General features: G+C 42.0%; 2 protein-coding genes across 12 annotated transcripts in view; one reads left to right on the top strand and one right to left on the bottom strand.

Moving 5' to 3' along the window:
- LOC140910804 (phosphatidylinositol 3,4,5-trisphosphate 3-phosphatase TPTE2) overlaps window positions 1-5,075 on the top strand; it is a 43,781-nt gene extending 38,706 nt beyond the window's left edge. For all 5 annotated transcript variants that reach the window (XM_073342714.2, XM_073342696.2, XM_073342673.2 and 2 more), the window contains 4 exons: window positions 462-559; window positions 1,644-1,739; window positions 2,376-2,446; window positions 4,803-5,075. In XM_073342714.2, coding sequence (XP_073198815.1) covers window positions 462-559; window positions 1,644-1,739; window positions 2,376-2,446; window positions 4,803-4,905 — 368 coding nt within the window. In that variant the 3' untranslated portion in view covers window positions 4,906-5,075. The remainder of the gene's footprint in view (window positions 1-461; window positions 560-1,643; window positions 1,740-2,375; window positions 2,447-4,802) is intronic.
- Window positions 957-18,378, bottom strand: part of SLC25A15 (solute carrier family 25 member 15) — a 30,555-nt gene continuing 13,133 nt past the window's right edge. For 4 of the 7 annotated variants that reach the window (XM_073342747.2, XM_073342763.2, XM_073342733.2 and 1 more), the window contains 5 exons: window positions 17,501-17,638; window positions 16,421-16,590; window positions 14,600-14,758; window positions 13,551-13,660; window positions 11,482-13,343 (listed from right to left, as the gene is read on the bottom strand). In XM_073342747.2, the coding sequence (XP_073198848.2) occupies window positions 13,287-13,343; window positions 13,551-13,660; window positions 14,600-14,758; window positions 16,421-16,590; window positions 17,501-17,638 (634 nt within the window). In that variant the 3' untranslated portion in view covers window positions 11,482-13,286. Of the gene's footprint in view, window positions 2,271-11,481; window positions 13,661-14,599; window positions 14,759-16,420; window positions 16,591-17,500; window positions 17,639-18,378 lie in introns of those variants that run through there. The other 3 variants (XR_012158747.2, XM_073342769.2, XM_073342780.2) reach the window with 3 other exon arrangements.

The following is an 18,378-nucleotide window of genomic DNA, read 5'->3' as shown; positions in this document are numbered from 1 at the left end:
AGAATTCTTCAGCCGATAAGTGACCATGATATATCTGGCATGGATCAAATGCTTTCAAGTGTGCTTCTGAGTCTGATATCTGAACAGCCTTTGCAGAGAAGCCAAGAACTGAAGTTCAGGTGCTCACCCCTGAGGAACCTTATACTGCTGTTGCTCCATGTGTATTCTGTGGCTAGCGGAATTGATTTCCAGGGTGGTTTGTTCAACAAATTCCTATAGATACTTTTCAAAGCATGATTCTCTTATGCCTACTAAGGAAGACTTATTTTGGTTGCCTTTTTTCTACTGTCTTCCAGAAAGTTCCACATAAAAACTACTTTAACACTGAAGACAGCGACTTTATTATCGTTATAGGACAGTTCATGGGGTTGATTGTATCCTGTTCTATTTAACTACTTATTGTTCCAGCTCTATAATTTAAAGATCAAAGCCTAGCATAATACAATTTTGATTCCTTCTAGGAGTTGGAAAAGGCAATGGAAGTGATCTTAAAGTACAGATAATTATGAAAAGGAAAGTTGTATTCCATTGTGTTTGTGCCACTCAAGAAAACTGTAGGGTAAGAACTCTAATGCAGGTGTCTGACTAAAATGTCTTCACAATACTGAACTTGAGCACACTTTACTAAATCCATTAAATCTGTTGGTTTTCGTGGCAAAATATTGGATGTAAGAAATTTCTCTCACTTTCTGATAAGGAAATTTACCAATCCTAGCAATAGAACACTCGGTTTTATTTCCTGAACGTCTTCCTGTGACTTGGAGCTCACAAGTTTTTCACAGGACAAAAGGAATGTGGATTTCCCAGGAAACTAATGGGATGATTCGATCAGTTTGTAAAACTGAGTTCCTTGGCAACAGTCAATCATTTTCCTTATCTTCACTGTAGAGCCTTTAACCATTAGTAATTGGGTATTGTCATATAAGCCACTGTAACTTAGTAGGTTTCAGAGTAACAGCCGTGTTAGTCTGTATTCGCAAAAAGAAAAGGAGGACTTGTGGCACCTTAGAGACTAACCAATTTATTAGAGCATAAGCTTTCATGAGCTACAGCTCACTTCTTCAGATGCATATCGTGGAAACTGCAGCAGGCTTTATATATACACAGAGAATATGAAACAATACCTATTCCCACCCCACTGTCCTGCTGGTAATAGCTTATCTAAAGTGATTTCCAGCACAAATCCAGGTTTTCTCACCCTCCACCCCCCCACACAGATTCACTCTCCTGCTGGTGATAGCCCATCCAAAGTGATAACTCTTTACACAATGTGCATGACAATTAAGCTGGGCTATTTCCTGCATAAATCCAGGTTCTCACATCCCCCCCACCCCCATACACACACAAACTCACTCTCCTGCTGGTAATAGCTCATCCAAACTGACCACTCTTCAAGTTAAAATCCAAGTTAAACCAGAACATCTGGGGGGGGGGGTAGGAAAAAACAAGAGGAAACAGGCTACCTTGCATAATGACTTAGCCACTCCAAGTCTCTATTTAAGCCTAAATTAATAGTATCCAATTTGCAAATGACTTAGTAGTAACTTAGTAGTGGAACACTGTTAATTGGCACTGCTAGATTTGTGTGCATTTTATTTTCAGTTTGAAAACAGTTACTCCAAACAGTTCTGTTTTTTCTTCAGTTATTTTTTGATGCTGAAAATGACCTTGCAGTAATTGGCTTGGAAGACTGTCCTGTAATAAGCGGTGATGTGAAAGTCAGATTTGAATCACAAACTGTAAGTATAGTGGAATAAAAACTGCATATATCTGGTACACTTCCAACTTTGAGATGTAAGATATTTACAATACCAACAGATACATACATAATTGGCATCCATGTGAAAACTCCCTGTGTAGGACAAGTCTTGCCTTGATTCAAAAGTATTTCTTCTGATGAAGGTAGACCCACAATAGCAAGTAATTGCAAATGTGCGAGTACAAGTGTTCAGCACTTATGTGACTGCTTCTCTCTCCATGACCTTGTGCTGTGACACATCTAGTAACTTCAGACTATGTACTGTAGCTCCTAAGTCTACTCTCAAGACCAGGAGGCACACAGGCAATTCCTGCTCTTGTTGTAACTTGCTTTGGCGATCTCATTTGTTGCTTTCTTCTTCACAGTGTAATGAAGGCAACACACAGACCTGCATCCTCTTTCATTGACCTGACTGTAAAATTCCAGCTAAAGTTAATTATGTGAGACTGTTTTGATGTGGATGATCAGCAACAGCCCCTCAAGTTTTCAGGGTTGTGTGTTCCTGTCTGTTCTGCCAAGGAACAAGCATAGTTTAGTACAGCACAGATTGATTCTTAAACTTTGTTTTAAAAGCAAATATATAAAATATCCTAAACACAATTTTGCTTATCTTTAGGATCTTCCAAAAGGCTATGACGACTGCCCATTCTTCTTCTGGTTCAACACCTCTTTTATAGAAAATAACAGGTAAGATGTAATACACCAGGACAATCAGAGTGGCAAGTCCATAATGCTACTATTTTCAGTGTGTGAACAAATCTTAATAGATTTATGGAGAATCTTAAACATCCAGAAGAATAAAACGTCTACTTCAAAACCTTCAAGAAGAGGTTCCCAAACTGTGGGGTGTGCCCCCCCAGGGGTGTGTGGAGGAACATCCAGCGGGGGGAGGAGAATGTGGCAGGGCCTGGGCCAGCCTGCACAGAAGGCAAGGAAGGCGCATCCCCCAGCCCTGCTCTGGTCCTGTCCCCGGCTCCGTGCCAGCCCCTAGCCTCAGCTGTGGCTCCATTCCTAGCCCAGGGGCAAGGCTGGGAGTCGAGCCACACCTGGTCACAGGCCTGGCTGTTGGCCCCACTGCCAGCCTTGGTCCCTGGCCATGGCCCAGCTCCCTTACCCTTAGCTGCACCCCCCCCCCCAAATCTGAGCTGTGGCCCTGCTCCCAGCCCCCAGGGGCCCACAGATGGGTAAGGGGGGGGTGCGACCTTCAAAAGTTTGGGGACCGCTGCCTTGGAGTTTAACCCTTTGATAGGTAATAACAGTGCAATAAGTTGGAAACATGCAGTGTTTTGGCCTTAAGCCATGATTTGGGAACAAACTCTCAGCATTTTGTTGGCATAAAGCAAGGTGTACTAGACAGATCTGAAGAGATCCTTACCTTAAATAGCATCGTCTAAGTCTCCTGCAAATCCAGGAAACTGATCTTTGTAGCATTCCACATGACTAAGTATTGAAGCTGAATGTTTAGTTTAAAATAAACTAACTCCTTTTGTGTGCTGCTTTCCTTAATTATCTCAAATGTGATAGTGGGAACCTTGTCTTCATACTTGTATAGCATCAGTATTTGGGTGCTTTCCACACAAATATTGGAGCCTTAGCATGCTCTTGGCAAATGCTTCTAACTTAAGCAAGGTCTCTAGTGAGCACTACCAGAGGCTTAAGGTAACTTACAATTTGCCACCATGGTGGCAAACTTGGGAGTGAAGGCTGTGGGGAAAACTCTCGTCACCATTCCCTGCATGTGGAAGCTGGTGGTCATCTGGGCCGTATATACACTAGTGATTCTTAAACCTGACAGATGTGATTTAAACAATAGCTGCACTAAGGCTTATTACCCTCAATAGGCAATAATTACTGTTAACAGATTTTAGAAGTATTTAATAATGGTGCTCTTCCTTTTGTGAAGTGAGGTGAACTGAAATGTCCTTTCCTTACCATTACACAACCTAAATATTTCATGGACAATGGCAGGGTAAGGGTAAATCTGTCCTTTGTATTGTCTCTACATTAGACACCATAAAACCCACTGAGGAGTTGGTTATGTCTTGAGCTACCTGAACTACTTGAGATGATTTAGACACCTACCAGAACACCTTTCTCTTGGCTGGGGGAAGACCCACCTGTCCCTCTGGCACTCTGGTGTGAAATGCTTGTGTGTGCTTAAATCTTAGTGCTGTCACTAATCAGGGATTTCTGGCAGTAAAGATTGCACTTGCACTGCAGTGTAATGTCTACTGTCCAGCTAAACAAATGCTTGTTTGGCACTCTTCAGTAAAATGTCTAATAAAACACAACAGTGGGAAGGAAGCCTAAGATGCGTCCTTGAGGGATTATCAGCCATGAAGAGAGTTGATATAAGGATAGGTGATCCTGGTTAAAAGGATATTTTTAAACCCTTTCATGGTTCGATTTAAATGAAAAGCTAAAAATGATCATGGCTGCAGAAACAGAGCTGAAAACTTAATTTGGATTTACCACCACAGGGATGAGGTAAGAGAAGCACTCATGCTCTTTCAAATGAGGTTCAAATCCTCAAATATCTAAGTCACTGTCCCACAGAGCTCTTCCAAATTTGGGATAAATCACATATCTGCAGCTGCTTTTTTTCTTGTGACATTGGAGGAGTTAAATTTTATTAATTTTTTAGTGATCACCAAAAAACAAAATGATACTTGGGCAAAAATTTTGACCCTGAACTTGCAACTGATACCCATTTATTCCCAAATATGGCTGGTGCTTGTCATAAAGCACCAGCCATAAAGCTAATAGTCACCTTGCTAATAGGATTGTTTGTATAGTTCATTTTATGGCTGAACTTGGTTTTCTCTCGCCTGTCTTAACCATGGAATGTTTGTCTAAATGGTGTAATGCATTTGGTTAGCCAACTCTTTAGTGTGTGGAAGTAAACCAAAAATATTCAAAACTTGAAACAAATTCTTAGCTCTCATGTTTCACTTCCTTTTCAAGCCTACTTTCATGCCATACATAAGAGGGCAGCATGTTTGAACTGTAGAATAACTAAACAGATGACCATTCTATTTTCCAGGCTTTACCTTCCTAGAAATGAGTTGGATAATCCCCATAAATCAAAAATGTGGAAAATCTACAGGGAGAAGTTTGCTGTGGAGTTGAACTTTGTAGAACCATAATGAGAAGTTGTCAGCATTTGTTTAAAAAGAATTGATGTTCTTTCCCTCAAAGAATCATGGTTGGTCTTCACCAATATAGAGGCATTTTCTGAGTCTCCTTCATGTAATTCTTGGTGTATTTGTATGGAGATACAGTATCTCAAAATTAAATGTTGAAACAAGGAAAAATACCTCTTGTATGCACTGTCATGTATAGTTTCTTAGAGTGGCATTCTCTGAAGAATTTAACGTGTTCAACACATTTGTACTATGCATAATGCCAAAACTGAATTTCTTGATCTGAGCACATTCCAATGCTCAATTTTTTTACAGTATCCACATTTATGAATTAAAAACAAAATCCAGAGTTCAAACTCTACACTACCCTAAGCATGCATACTGCTTTACAATCAGTCTTACACAAAATAGATATAAAATATCAGTGTTATCCTGATTAGCTGAGGAACCCTGCAAAAACATGACTGTTATCCCCTACAAATGTCTGGAAAACAGCCTTTGTAATAAAGGAAAACCCAAAGCTGTTGAACTGATCTCTGCAGGGTTTTAACTAAACACATGACAAAATAAACAAGGGCCCTCACAACTTAAGGGGGCGAGGGTGACATTGGATCTCAAATACATTCTTTCCCACCAAATGAGCTAGCAACTAGTGCACTATGTGCTGATAGAAAAACTAAATCTGAATTTTCTCAGGCCAACTCAATACCCAGAGCAAGGTGGTCTATCTGGCACAGGCCCCAAGGAGCTGGTAGGGCAAAGACAGGCTAGATATGTCAACTCTGGCTGTGCTGGCCAGATGTAACTAGAGACCAAGCTCTTACAAACACCTCACTTCCCCTCTCTGACAGGGAGGTATGTCCTACTGTCTTGGATAGTAACTTACATGTTTCTGATGGTTTTGGAGTTTGAAGTGTTCAAAAAGCTTCCATCCTTTTCAAGTTTGAGACACTCCCTGCTTTCATTTTTAGCTAATTCTTTAACTAAACACATTCTCAGAAGCAGCTCTTGAACAGGAGAATGTGCCTCTACAAAGCTTGCTGCATCAGTCCTCACTTCATTTGAGTGTCAGCTTTATGCTCTGAGCTCATGAAAACCAGTCTTAAGCATCACATAAGCCTTTATGCTGATTGTATCTAGGGTTAGGGTTAGTGCCATGGCAATATGGGCCTTGTAGGTGAAGCTTTTTTTTTTTTTTTTAAAAACATGCCATTGGAGCTGAAATCTGAGGAAAGCTTTTGATAGTATCCTCAGTTTGAGATTTAAAGTGCCCATAGGTACTAACAGTGTGATGCAAATATCCCTTTTGATGGGAAAACTGAAGCAGAGGTTGAGTAAGCTGTCAAAGGCTACTGCTGTCAGTCAGGATTAGAACCTGACAGGGTCTGCCGTAGGGTGGGTGACATGGTCAAGGGGGTACCATGTGGCAGCACAGAGGTGCATACGATGCTGGTATAGAGTCAAAACTGCTCCTGGCTGGCAGGGAAGCACCCAGATTTTTCCCTGCTTCCTCCTACTGCAGGAACATGGGACACCACCACCCCAACAATTCTCTGTGTTCTGGGGGATGGAACAAAGAGCAACAGCAAGGGCTCTGTAACCAGATCACTTTCCCCACCTGGGCTGTGCTATGAAACAAGCACTAGGAGCTACTGCCCTGCCCTTATTCAACCCAGGTGGGGAAAGTGACCTGGCTGCAGAGAGCACTGATGTTGCTCCTTGCTCCCCCATTCAAGGGGGATAGGGAGGATCAGTTCCAGGGGGAAGGAGTGAGCAGCAGTGTCTGCATCCAGGTCAGTTTCCCCATGGGGGTGTAGGAGGGCAGGATGGGGTGAAGGGGTTAGGGACAAAGGGGTACAGTGCTGGAGTTAGGGGTGAAGGTGGAACCTGGGGAGCCCAAAGGGGCCTGGGGCAATGGGAGGGGCAGCACCAAAATACAAGTTCATCCAGGGCACCTTTCCTTAAGGCTAGCCCTGGAACCTAATCTTGTGGTGTGCTTTCCACCAGTGATGCTTTAAAGTATAGGGGCTGGTGGAGGTGAAGGACACACTCATGTAAAGAAATGACCACTAAGAGAAAAAGTTTAGGTTGTCTCTAGACAGCAAGCAGCCCTTTCTTGCATTTTTCTAAGTGGAAGTAAGGCTATGGCAGCCTCATATTTCCTGGACATCAGTTAATCTGGCTTTTAAACTTCTGTATATGGTACAGAAATGGAAGTTTAAGAGACTTAATGTTAGTACTGATCCTTTTGCATGGCAGAAGTCTTTGATACCATGACTCAAGCAGCAGGGCTGGACACAGCTACAGAAGTTTTAGAAAGACAGGTGTGAAGGTAGACTCAGCAAGGGCCACTTCTCTCAGCCTAACCCCTGAAGTGCCCAGAAGATGAGATGTGAACTATTTGGTAAGTGTTGAAAGACAAGGTTTATGGAAGGCCTACAGCAGCTGAATTCCTACAAATTCAAGGCAGGAGCCTTCACTGGGATATTTAGTGTGAGAACACTAGACATTACAGCAATCTAGGGGATAAATCTGCTTTCATAATAGTAAAACTCTAGAACTAATATAGTTCAGATTCTTAGTAGTCTGACACTTAGCCAGCTAAATGGATTATCTTCTATTCTGACTTGTGATCACAGTTTATGTTAAACTTGGTCCTTTCTATATGTAGGAGTAAAAGGAATCATTTGTGTTCTCCAGTACTTTCCTGTACCCTTAAGTAATAACTCATGACAGTGCAATTAACTTCAAAAAACTTTATTCAAATTTATAATTCCCAAAAGTCACATTCAGCCACTGATTGGACCTTGTAGGCAATGAGGTAGCTGTAGCTTCTACATGTTAAATGGTGACAGGGTTTTTTTTGAGAAAGGGAAATATCAAACACTTTCAGAAGTTAGCTGCAGACACCCAAATATAAAGCCTTAATATAGAAAATGTAGTACTAGATCTAGTTATTGGGAGCTACATCTGTACTAAGGATGTAGGTCTGTTAACTCCACTGTTCCCCTTGAAGGGTAGTTCACTTTTGAACAGTGATTACAGTAGCTTAATACTTGCTGTCATAACTGCAGAACCCCTAGTGTGATTGGAAAGTGAGTTGAGCTCTATTTATTTGAGGAAGGGTATAGCCCTTTTTCCTGTACAAGTACACTGAAGGCTCACAGAGGGGTGAGTAGACAAGTTAGCCTGCAGAATCTCCTCAGTGGTGCAGGAGCCAAACCCACCTGACTTCTAATCTCAACTGACTTTCCCACGCTGGCTATTGCAGTAAGCCATCTTTACTTACAAAGCAAACTTGACCTGGCAGTCAGATGCACACAGTGTTCAGTGATGCCATTTCTAGTACTTAAAGTTGAGGATTAAATGAGCTCTCTCAAATCAGGCTGCAGCGATGGGTGCTACAGGAAGCTATGTAGTATAATGGCTATTTAAATTACTTGACTTAATTTGCTACAGGTAAGGCTGCAGCTTGTCTAGAGGCCAGGTAAGCCACACTTAGGGTAGGCAACTACTGTTTGACCAAAACAGTAGATCATATTTTTTCAATTGGAAAAGCAGATTTTAATACTTACTGAAGATGGAAGTAGCAAGTAGAATTGTCAAACACTACCACCACCTGGAAGACACACTTAAGTACCCCGCCTCCATGCCTGAGACCCAAAATGTGCAAATAATTGTCAGTGTTAGAGGTGCTTTTAAAAGGAATGTGTGAAGTGGGGGAGAAAGGAAGGGAAGAGCAGCAGTCTCCTCTTGGCTTGTACTACTGACAGTCTTTTTCACTTTACCAAAGCTTCAGAATCTGGTTTCATTCACAGCTCAAAATGCCTTGTAGAATGCCCAATGGATTCTGAATCTTTCCTGCCCAGAAGAGACCAACTTTTTTGGAACAGGTTCTTCTCCTGAAAACATTAACATTAAATAGAACTAAAACACCTGTTGGCCACTTTGAAAGTAAAATTGCCTGATATATAACTAAAATTTAACCTAGCTGCAGTATATTTTACTAATCTCAGCTCTTAATATTTTAAAACCTACTTTAACTCAAACTGCCTGACTATTTTGACAAACTTGTAATTCACTTTTAAAGTGAAATCAACCTTGTCCCTAGTGCTAGGGGCATAAGGCCTACTTGTAATAAGGGGACAACTAACTTCCAGGTATAAAGGACTCTTTCCTTACCAGCCAGTGTACATTCTCTTGTATCATGTTCACCCAAATTAGACTAAGCATGAGCACTGCACCAATGTTTAAGGTTTTTCTGCCTTATTAGTTTAACTGAACTGTAGAAGAGCTGGGAAAATTTACAAGTCTTTGCCTCTACTTAAATTTATCCTAGAAAACATTTCTCAATTATTAACTAGAAACCCACAGCACAGTTAGATTAAAGGATCTGTCATTTAAGTTTTTAATTTGAGCTGTAAGCATTAGACACAGGGCTCTGAGTATATTTTAGTTTCACTGACTGCATAAATAATTTAATTGGGGCTCCAGTATGAGCATTTGTAAATTAAATCCAACATTTTATTTCCATGAATAGTTGGCAACACTACTGCTAGAATATTCAGGAAGATGAAGACCAAAGGAATTATGACTAAATACAGGTACAGAGTTGAAACAGCTGCAGTATTCATACTGCTAGATGGAAGTGGTAGTACATAGTTCACACACTGATTTTGTATTAGTCCAACTGAAAACATGCTTTGAAATAGCTTAGTGTCAGCTTCAGTAACTTGACTGTAGTAAAAAGTCTTTGAAAATCCTGCTTCTGCTACACCTATGGCTTGATTTACATCAACTATTGCAAATACAGCTGAAGTTATTTTTAAAAAGGGCAATACTACACCATACAGGACAATTATTACTGACTGAATTAAATCCTATTTTCACTCTTCCACCTGCTATACAATTAACCTAGATGCTACCAACCCAGCTTTCAGCACCTGACTTTCAGTACTATTACTATTTTTTTCAAATGAAAATGTACAAGATTTGACAATTACCTTGTAACTTGCATACCATTTTTATGGTTTGACATTATTCCTATATACACTATGCAAGAGCTTAACAAAAGTGACTCCAACTAGCACTGAACTATCTTACATTACAGCAGAGCAGAACAGTATTAAAAAACAAAAAAAGGCAGCTTCAGTTTACTTCCCATGGTGCTCTTTCCTGTGAGGGTGCAAAGGGAAGACTTGGCCAGAATGTGACTGGGGCCAGAGAAGAAGAAGGAATGCCTTGCACTGGTAAACAAACACTCATCCCCTCCCCTAAGAAGCAGCACTATCACCAAGATAGGCTACAGCAGGCTATGGGGTGGGGCTGAGAGGTTTGAGGTGGAGGAGGGCCCTCCGGGCTTGGCTCAAGGGGTTTGGAGAGTGGGAGGAGAATCAGGGCTGGGGCAAGGGGAGACTCTCAGGGGGTGTAGGCTCCGAGCGGCACTTACCTCAAGCGACTCCCCTGCAGCTCTTATTGGAGTGCATAGAAGCTGGAGCAGGGCCATGCCACAGCTTCCAGGAGCCACATGGTATGGCCCCCTCCAACCCAGCACCCCAGCTGGAGCGGGGCCAAGCTGCGTGGTGTGACCCCCCTGACCCAGAGCAGGGCCGAGCTGCATAGTCCAGCCCCCCCAACCCAGCACCCCGGCTGGAGTGGGGCCAAGCTGCTGGTGCGGCCCCCCAACGCAGCGCCTCAGGCAGAGCTCCAGAGCAGGGCCGAGCCACATGGTGCAGCTCGCAGGCCCAGCTTAAAATGGTTTGTGGGCTGGATCTGGCCCATGGGCCATAGTTTGCCCACCCCTGGGCTATAGCTACCCTCATTCTAGCCAAAATGTGAGTGTCCATGAGCATTTGTAAAAGGCTCCAATGACAAGGTGGCAAAAGCATTCCCCTTTGGTAAACACAAAAGCTGACTGGCAGCTATTTTAAGGCCATAGCCTCAAAGAACCTCGGACTTCCACAATGGTAGCAAATATTTAAGGGTATCTACATCCTTTCCTAACCCACTGCATCTGGCCCCAAATCTTGTTCCTTTTGGATTATGATGGCTGAAGTATTACCATTCCTCCAACCATCATTGAGATCAAAGTATGGAGCAGGCTCCAGACTGGTACGTGTCCTCCACTGAGGCGCCCGGGGGTGGGGGTGGGGGCAGGGAAAGACGGCTCAGGGCGCTGCCCTCACCTGCAGGTACCACCCCCCACAGATCCTATTGGCTGGGAACCGCAGCCAATGGGAGCTTCAGGGGTGGTACCCACAGGCAAGAGCAATGCATGGCAGGGCCACCTGCCCCCCCACCAAGAGCCACTGCCAGACATGCTGGCCCCTTCTGGCAGTGGCACAGGGCCAGGGCAGGCAGGGAGCCTGCCTTAGCCCTGCTGCGCGCCACTGCCACCCTGGAGCCACTTGAGGTAAGTGGAGCCGGAGACCAAACCCCTCCTGAACCCCCAACTCCCTGCCCTGAAACCCTTCCTGCACCCTAACCCCCTGCCTTGAGCCCCTTCCTGCACACCACACCACACCCTCTCCCACACCCCACATTCCTTCCTGCACCCCAGCCCTACATTCATGGCCCTGCATACAATTTCCCCACCCAGATGTGGCCCTCAGGCCAAAAAGTTTGCCCACCCCTGTCCCAAACTATATCCTCCCACGGTTTTGGTCCTCTTCCTACTAGTTTCTACACCCTGACGGTCAAGGGTGGGGGTTTTTTTTGGTGTTTTTTAAATCCATCTACCAATTAAAATTTATGCTGGCCTTCTACTCTTTTCTGGCTTCCTGCTTTTTCAACACAGGGATGGGACCACTGAAGGCAGCCTTTAACCTAGATTATTTTGTAAGATGACCAAGAAAGAGGCCAATGGGTAGAGATTGCACTGACTATTCTTGGTCATTGCACAATACCTGAACTTTCTTCTTACTTGGTTCAAGCAATATGAGTAGTAGCAACAATTGGTATTGAGGTGACAGGGTGCAACCCAGGCCCCACGGACATATGGAAGGGATCGAGGGGTAGGTGGTATTACTGTAGGCATTTGGATCTCTGGACATTCCCTTGCCTAAGATGAGTAGTAGTAAACTAGACACCACCCTGCTGGCAACCTGTTGGGCCTACATACTGTGATGTGTATATTAGACCAGTGGCTCTCAACCTTTCCAGACTACTGTGCCCCTTGCAGGAGTCTGATTTGTCTTGTGTACCGCAAGTTTCACCTCACTTAAAACTACTTGCTTACAAAATCAGACATAAAAATACAAAAATGTCAGTGTCACTCTATTACTGAAAAATTGCTGACTTTCTCCTTTTTACCATACAATATAAAAAAACCAATTGTAATATAAATATTGCACTTCCATTTCAGTGTATAGTATATAGAGTAGTATAAACAAGTCATTGTATGAGATTTTAGTTTGTACTGACTTCACTAGTGCTTTTTATGTAGCCTGTTGTAAAACTAGGCAAATATCTAAATGAACTGATTACCCCTGGGGATACGCAGAGGTCTTCCAGGGCGTACATGTACCCCTGGTTGAGAACCACTGTATTAGACATCTACAAGTAGACCCTTTCCTAAAAGCGTCAAAGATGGTAGCTAGTACTGGACATACCCTGCTTGCAAACCTACAGAAGGAGGCTACCTAGAGACATCAGTTAAAACAGAAAAGGAAGGGGGGTGGTAAAGAGAGAAATGAGGTATTAGGCTTGCAAGACCCATTCTGCTCCAGTTACTTTAATGTTTTCACATTACTGGTGAAACTACTGAAGGCAGAGTTAATGAATTTGTACAATTTTAACACTACTAAAATAGTGTAAGTATTAGCCATGCATTGCTTAAACGAAACACTTCAGGAAACTAAACCTCCCTCTTCTACCTTTCCTTGTGTATTAAAGTACTTGAAGAAACAGTAGTCTAACAGTCTCTTACAAAGAGGTGAAATGGCTGTAAAATGTAAGCAGCTTACTGTTTCCATTGAATACTCTTACTAAGGGCTCACCTACACATGAAAGTGAATCCAGAATAACGTACAGTGTGAATTTAGAGCAGACTAACTATTCCTGATAGGCTGTCTAAAGTGGATTAAAATAATTTGGAATGAGATTTATTCCAGAATAAGAGTATCCACAGATGAAACTATTCAAGAGTAACTCCCTGAGTAGACAAGCCCTAAAATTGATAATGAAAAGAGTAGCACTACTTTTACTAATGCACCAGTGCCGTGTGGCCTTGAATCAGTTGTGTTTGCTAACAATGAAAAAGGGAAATTCAGGCTTCTTGTACCATGGATGTTACAGAACTAGATTTTTAAAATTTGAGATGAACTCACTTAACTGAAAGATCACTGCCCTTTACACTGAGTACCGCTTCCATCAGGGCAACATAATTATATCTCTTGAGCAGCACAATAGGTGGAAAGAACATTAACATGTCTCCATCCTCCCTTAAAAAAAACAACAAAAAACCTGTAAACACAAATACAAGGTCTACAAAATCCATTTGCTTTAAAAAGATTTTTTAAAATCCTAAATTGACTGAGTTTCTCAAATCATGATGTCACCCTATTGGTTTTGTATCCATTCAAGCCCTACAGTTCTTTTTAAAAAGGTTAACCTAAACCTGCTGCTGGAAGATTTCAGTATGTGTCAACCTGTTCCATCATCATCTTGCGGCTGTACTCATAGGCAAGGAATAGTGCACCATTGGCTGGGAATGCACGAATTAAAGTAGGCTTTAGTCCAGAATACAAAGCAAATACTCCTGCAAAATGAAACATGAACAGATTAGAAATATGCATGTTAAACTCTTAAAAGACTGATCAGCAATAGTTCTGATGCTCTACTCTCTAGAAGTCATGCAGAGGAACTTAAAACAATTATGTTAATTAGAAGAATCAGGAAGCAGAGAGTAGAACTCATTGAGACAGGAAGTTGTTGAGGCCAACAACTCAAGATTCAAGAAGAGACTGGACATCTATATGGATAAATATCCAGAGTCATCTTAATAACATTTTGGAAGGGATATTAAACCTTGGGCTTCAGACCATCTAACTATTAGCGATTCGGAAAAGACACAATAGGGGGGGCAGCTAGCTCCACATCTTCCTGCTTCAGGGTTCTCATACTTTCCTCTGAAGCATCTGGTGCTATACACCATCCTGAACCTGATGGACCTTGGATCTGATCCAGTATGGCAATTTCTACTTTCCTAGTCAACTGAGCATCTTTTATAGATGTACAAATTACCGTTTCTTATAAATTCTTCAAAAATAGATAGATTCACCACAAATTTGATCTATTTCTAGTACCTGCTTGGAGTTTCAATGTTTAAATGACAAGTTAGCCATTGCAGGACAGTAGGGTGCATTTACTCATCTGTCTTTAACAGGTAAGATACTACAGTAAGTACTAAGTGATTGCCCTCTAAAGTACAACTGAGTGTAGTAGATGCATTAAGTCTGAATCTGTGAAACTAGTTATGTTAGCATAAAGATTTTTTTAGTAGCATCATTTCCCTGGTCTCTAAAGGTGGTGATGGGAGAATTTCACAAGAATAGTAATTTGTGGTCTACAGAAAAGGGAATAGTGTAATTAATTCCCCTTAACTTCTTAAACTAGGTTTCAGAATAGATTTTTCATACTGGAGTGAAAAGTTTTCACAGATGAGCCTGCAGGTTCAGTTTGTATTGGATATGCTTACCTTCATTTCGCAAAATATTTGCAAATGTTCCCATGAAGCCCGCCTGTTTTCCAGACATGGAAAGAACCTGAATTCTAGATTTGACACAGTCCACAGGATAAACAGCAATCCACAAGCAGATGCCTCCAAAACCACCACTCACCATCAAAGGAATAGGGCCTAAAAACATGAAATAAGCTTTTATACACTGTGCAAACTACCCCCCAAATCTGATGGTTCTATTTTAGAATAATGTGAAATTATTTTAGAACAAATGTGAAAACAAGGAATGCACAGAGTTTATGAAGAAGTGGCCATCTTTCTGTGTGATAAGCGTGCACTGTATCATAGGTATAAGATTAAACAAAGTGGTTGTGGATTTCTAAAGAGTCCAGCCTCCTAATGCCACAAGCATATTTAGAATAAGAGTTTCAAAGTTTTACTATGTAGACAAACCTTCAACACAAAGTCTAAAGTTTACGAAAGCACGTTTCTTTAAAAGATTTTGTAACATAGGGAGAGATATACCATTATGCTCTCTCAATTCCTTCTAAATTTACATATTCTTAGTTCAGAAGTGCAACTCGCCTGCCAGGCCTTTAAGTTCACCCTGGAATGTATGGTTCAGGCCATGACAAGAAAGAAAAAAAAGGGGGGGGGGTGTCAGAATTTAATTAATACTTAAGACAAAATATCTCACTCCTGCTGCCATTACTGGATTGGCTCTGCAGCGCTAGCACAAGTAAAAAGGTTGTAAAAACTTCTTGAGTAAAGCCAGCAGTTATGACTCTGAACATACACAGGGGAGCGTCTATTGAGTGAGACCGCAGTGTTACAAACCCAGTCAATTTTCAAAATGCAACCACATTTTGCTCTTATGATCAGATTTTATGCAAATTCTGTAACAATAGTGGCCAAAAAAAGCAAGAACCTTTAACTACTAAAAAACAAACTATTAAAAGCAAAAAGCAAGTCCCTTCAAACGCTGGTATCTTGCATTTTAATAGCCAGATAGACCCAATGGTTTCCTATCTTCAATATCCCTCTTTGAAAGTGCATATGAAGTTAGAACATAAAAACAGCCATACTGGGTCAGACCAAAGGTCCATCTAGCCCAGTATCCTGTCTTCTGACAGTGGCCAGTGCCAGGTGCTTCAGAGGGAATGAACAGGCAATTATCAAGTGATCCATCCCCTGTCGCCCATTACCAGCTTCTGGCAAACAGAGGCTGACACTTCAGAGCATGGAAGGAGCATTGTCCAAAATAAGGAATGCAAGAGTTCCAAGAGTTTGTGTTCATACTGGAATGATACAGAAAATTACATTTCACATTCTGCAGTACTAACATCTGAATCCTAAACAACCAGATAGCCCTTACGTACTATAAATAGGACTGACAAAACAGCCTATTAATGAGGTTGCCCGACATTTCCCATGATAAGACTCTGTTTTCAGTTGCTTATAATTTGCCAAACTATGAACAACTTTGCTGCAATAAACAGTTTGGTGGTGCACCATGTAGTGTTGAACATTAAACAGTTTTTGCACAATTATCCTCTCCTGATCAGGTAACTCATACATCAGCTAAATAAGTGTACAAAAACAAGATGATGCATGTCAAATCGGAAAATGGTTGGTCTGAGCAGTTCTTTACAGTCAAACAGGAATAGTGTTGGTTTTGCTCCCACATCGCTATTCTACAGGGCCACATTTTTTTGGTGCAGAGATACAGTAAGTGCATAAGGTATAATTAGCATTGCCGGAGAGATTTTGAGAGGAGCAGTATGCTACTTTCTGTAGTGAGAGACTACCTTTCCCACATACCCACAAGCTGGCACATACCTAGTTGATCTTTTGGTCTCTCCGCTGCAAAAAATGTCCGACTCAGTTCATAGCCTCCAAAGAAGAAGAAATAACCTGGGACTTCCCGAAGTAAAGTGCTTGACAGACCATGGTAGAACCCGAGTGGGCCATCCTTTTGAATAACACTTTTCATTACTGACCAAACTGTACTGATAGAGGGGTTGAAACAATTAACAATACGAAGCACTTAACACATATTGATCTGCAACATCCTATGAGTAAATACCTTAAACATTACCCCCATTTTACAGATGGGGAAATAGAGGCCAAATAATGAATCAATTGCAAGGCAAGAATTAGAATTGAGGAATTTCTGGCTCTAATCATTTGGTTTTGCTGCAGACCTGAGACAGGAGCAGGGGTAGCAATTAAGGGTATGTCTTCGCTACAGGGTTAACCCAGGTGATTGGCACCCAGAAATGAGCACCTGGGTTAGTTTAGCTCAAGTGTGAGCAGCCACACTACAAAGCCCTACTCTGGTTACAGCATCCTCAGTGGAGCTGCACTCTGTGCGGGGCTAGTACCTCTGGAGGCATATCCCATGGTTCTTTGTGCTGCAGTAAACTGAACTGCTCTGATTCTTTCCAGTGAATTGTGGGAGAACGTGTCTGTCCTTCTGAGTGCCACACAAGAAACTGTGGGAATGCCGTGGAGGACTACTGCCACTCAAGTGACTTAGCACATATCGTCACTGCAAAGTGAGCAGGTTACTAGCCTGAGTGAAAGCCTCGCTTGGCTTTTAGCCTACAGCCACAGATGAACCAGCTAACCCAGGTTGAAAGCACCACTAAACTCAGGTCAGAGGGCTGTTTCTGTGGACGGGGAGAGAAGGAGGTAGGGGAGTTAAGGGAAACACTTTAGTAACAGCCTGAGTTAACTCTGCAGTGAAGACATACCCTAAGTTAGCATTCCCCAGGAATGTATTCTGACAATCAGTAGCACACCCTTTGTGCAATTAATAGCACAGTACAAGCTAGACCTTAAGTGTGCTAGGATGGACTTTTAAAATAGGTATAACATCAACGGATTTCAGTGGTATTGAGCAAATTACATACTTACTTGTGTCCTTGTGCTATCTTTCCAGATAACTGCATTTCATGCATGGTCTGCAACCGACACTTCACCAGCTCTGTGGGACATAGGACCAGGGCAGCAAATGCAGAAGCAAAAGAGCCTGAAGCTGCATTCTGCAGATCACTGCAACAAAGAAACTACAATTGATACTTGGGCACTGCTCTACAGTCACAAGATGGGTGCTCTTGCAGTAGGCTATTTCCTAAAAGCTTTATCAAATAAAGAAAAACTGAACAAGAGTGCAAAAAAGAAAAAGCAATCATTTAAAAGAGGTTACCAACTTAACACCTAGCTCCAGCCATCTTCATATACAACTCAAATAAGTTCTTCTCCTTCAACAGCTATATAAATGTAAGTATATTATAATCTTTCCCATTTCTCTGATGAAAAAGCACAACCAATTCGATGAATCAAATAAGACCTGAAATGAATTTCATTCAGACCACACCACACAATCCATTGTCTACAGCCAAGCTCTACAATACAACCGCATTTGCTTCAACCCCTCAGACAGAGACAAACACCTACAAGATCTCTATCAAGCATTCTTACAACTACAGTACCCACCTGCTGAAGTGAAGAAACAGACTGACAGAGCCAGAAGAGTACCCAGAAGTCATCTACTACAGGACAGGCCCAACAAAGAAAATAACAGAATGCAATCACCTTCAGCCCCCAACTAAAACCTCTCCAATGCATTATCAAGGATCTACAAACTATCCTGAAAGACAACCCATCACTCTCACAGATCTTGGGAGACAGGCCAGTCCTTGCTTACAGACAGCCCCCCAACCTGAAGCAAATACTCACCAGCAACCACACACCACACAACAGAACTACTAACCCAGGAACCTATCCTTGCA

Source organism: Lepidochelys kempii, chromosome 1 (assembly GCF_965140285.1).
Source record: "Lepidochelys kempii isolate rLepKem1 chromosome 1, rLepKem1.hap1, whole genome shotgun sequence".
NCBI lineage: Eukaryota > Metazoa > Chordata > Testudines > Cheloniidae > Lepidochelys > Lepidochelys kempii.
The sequence above is the reverse complement of the archived record's forward strand: the minus strand, read 5'-3'. Positions and strand labels throughout refer to the sequence as shown.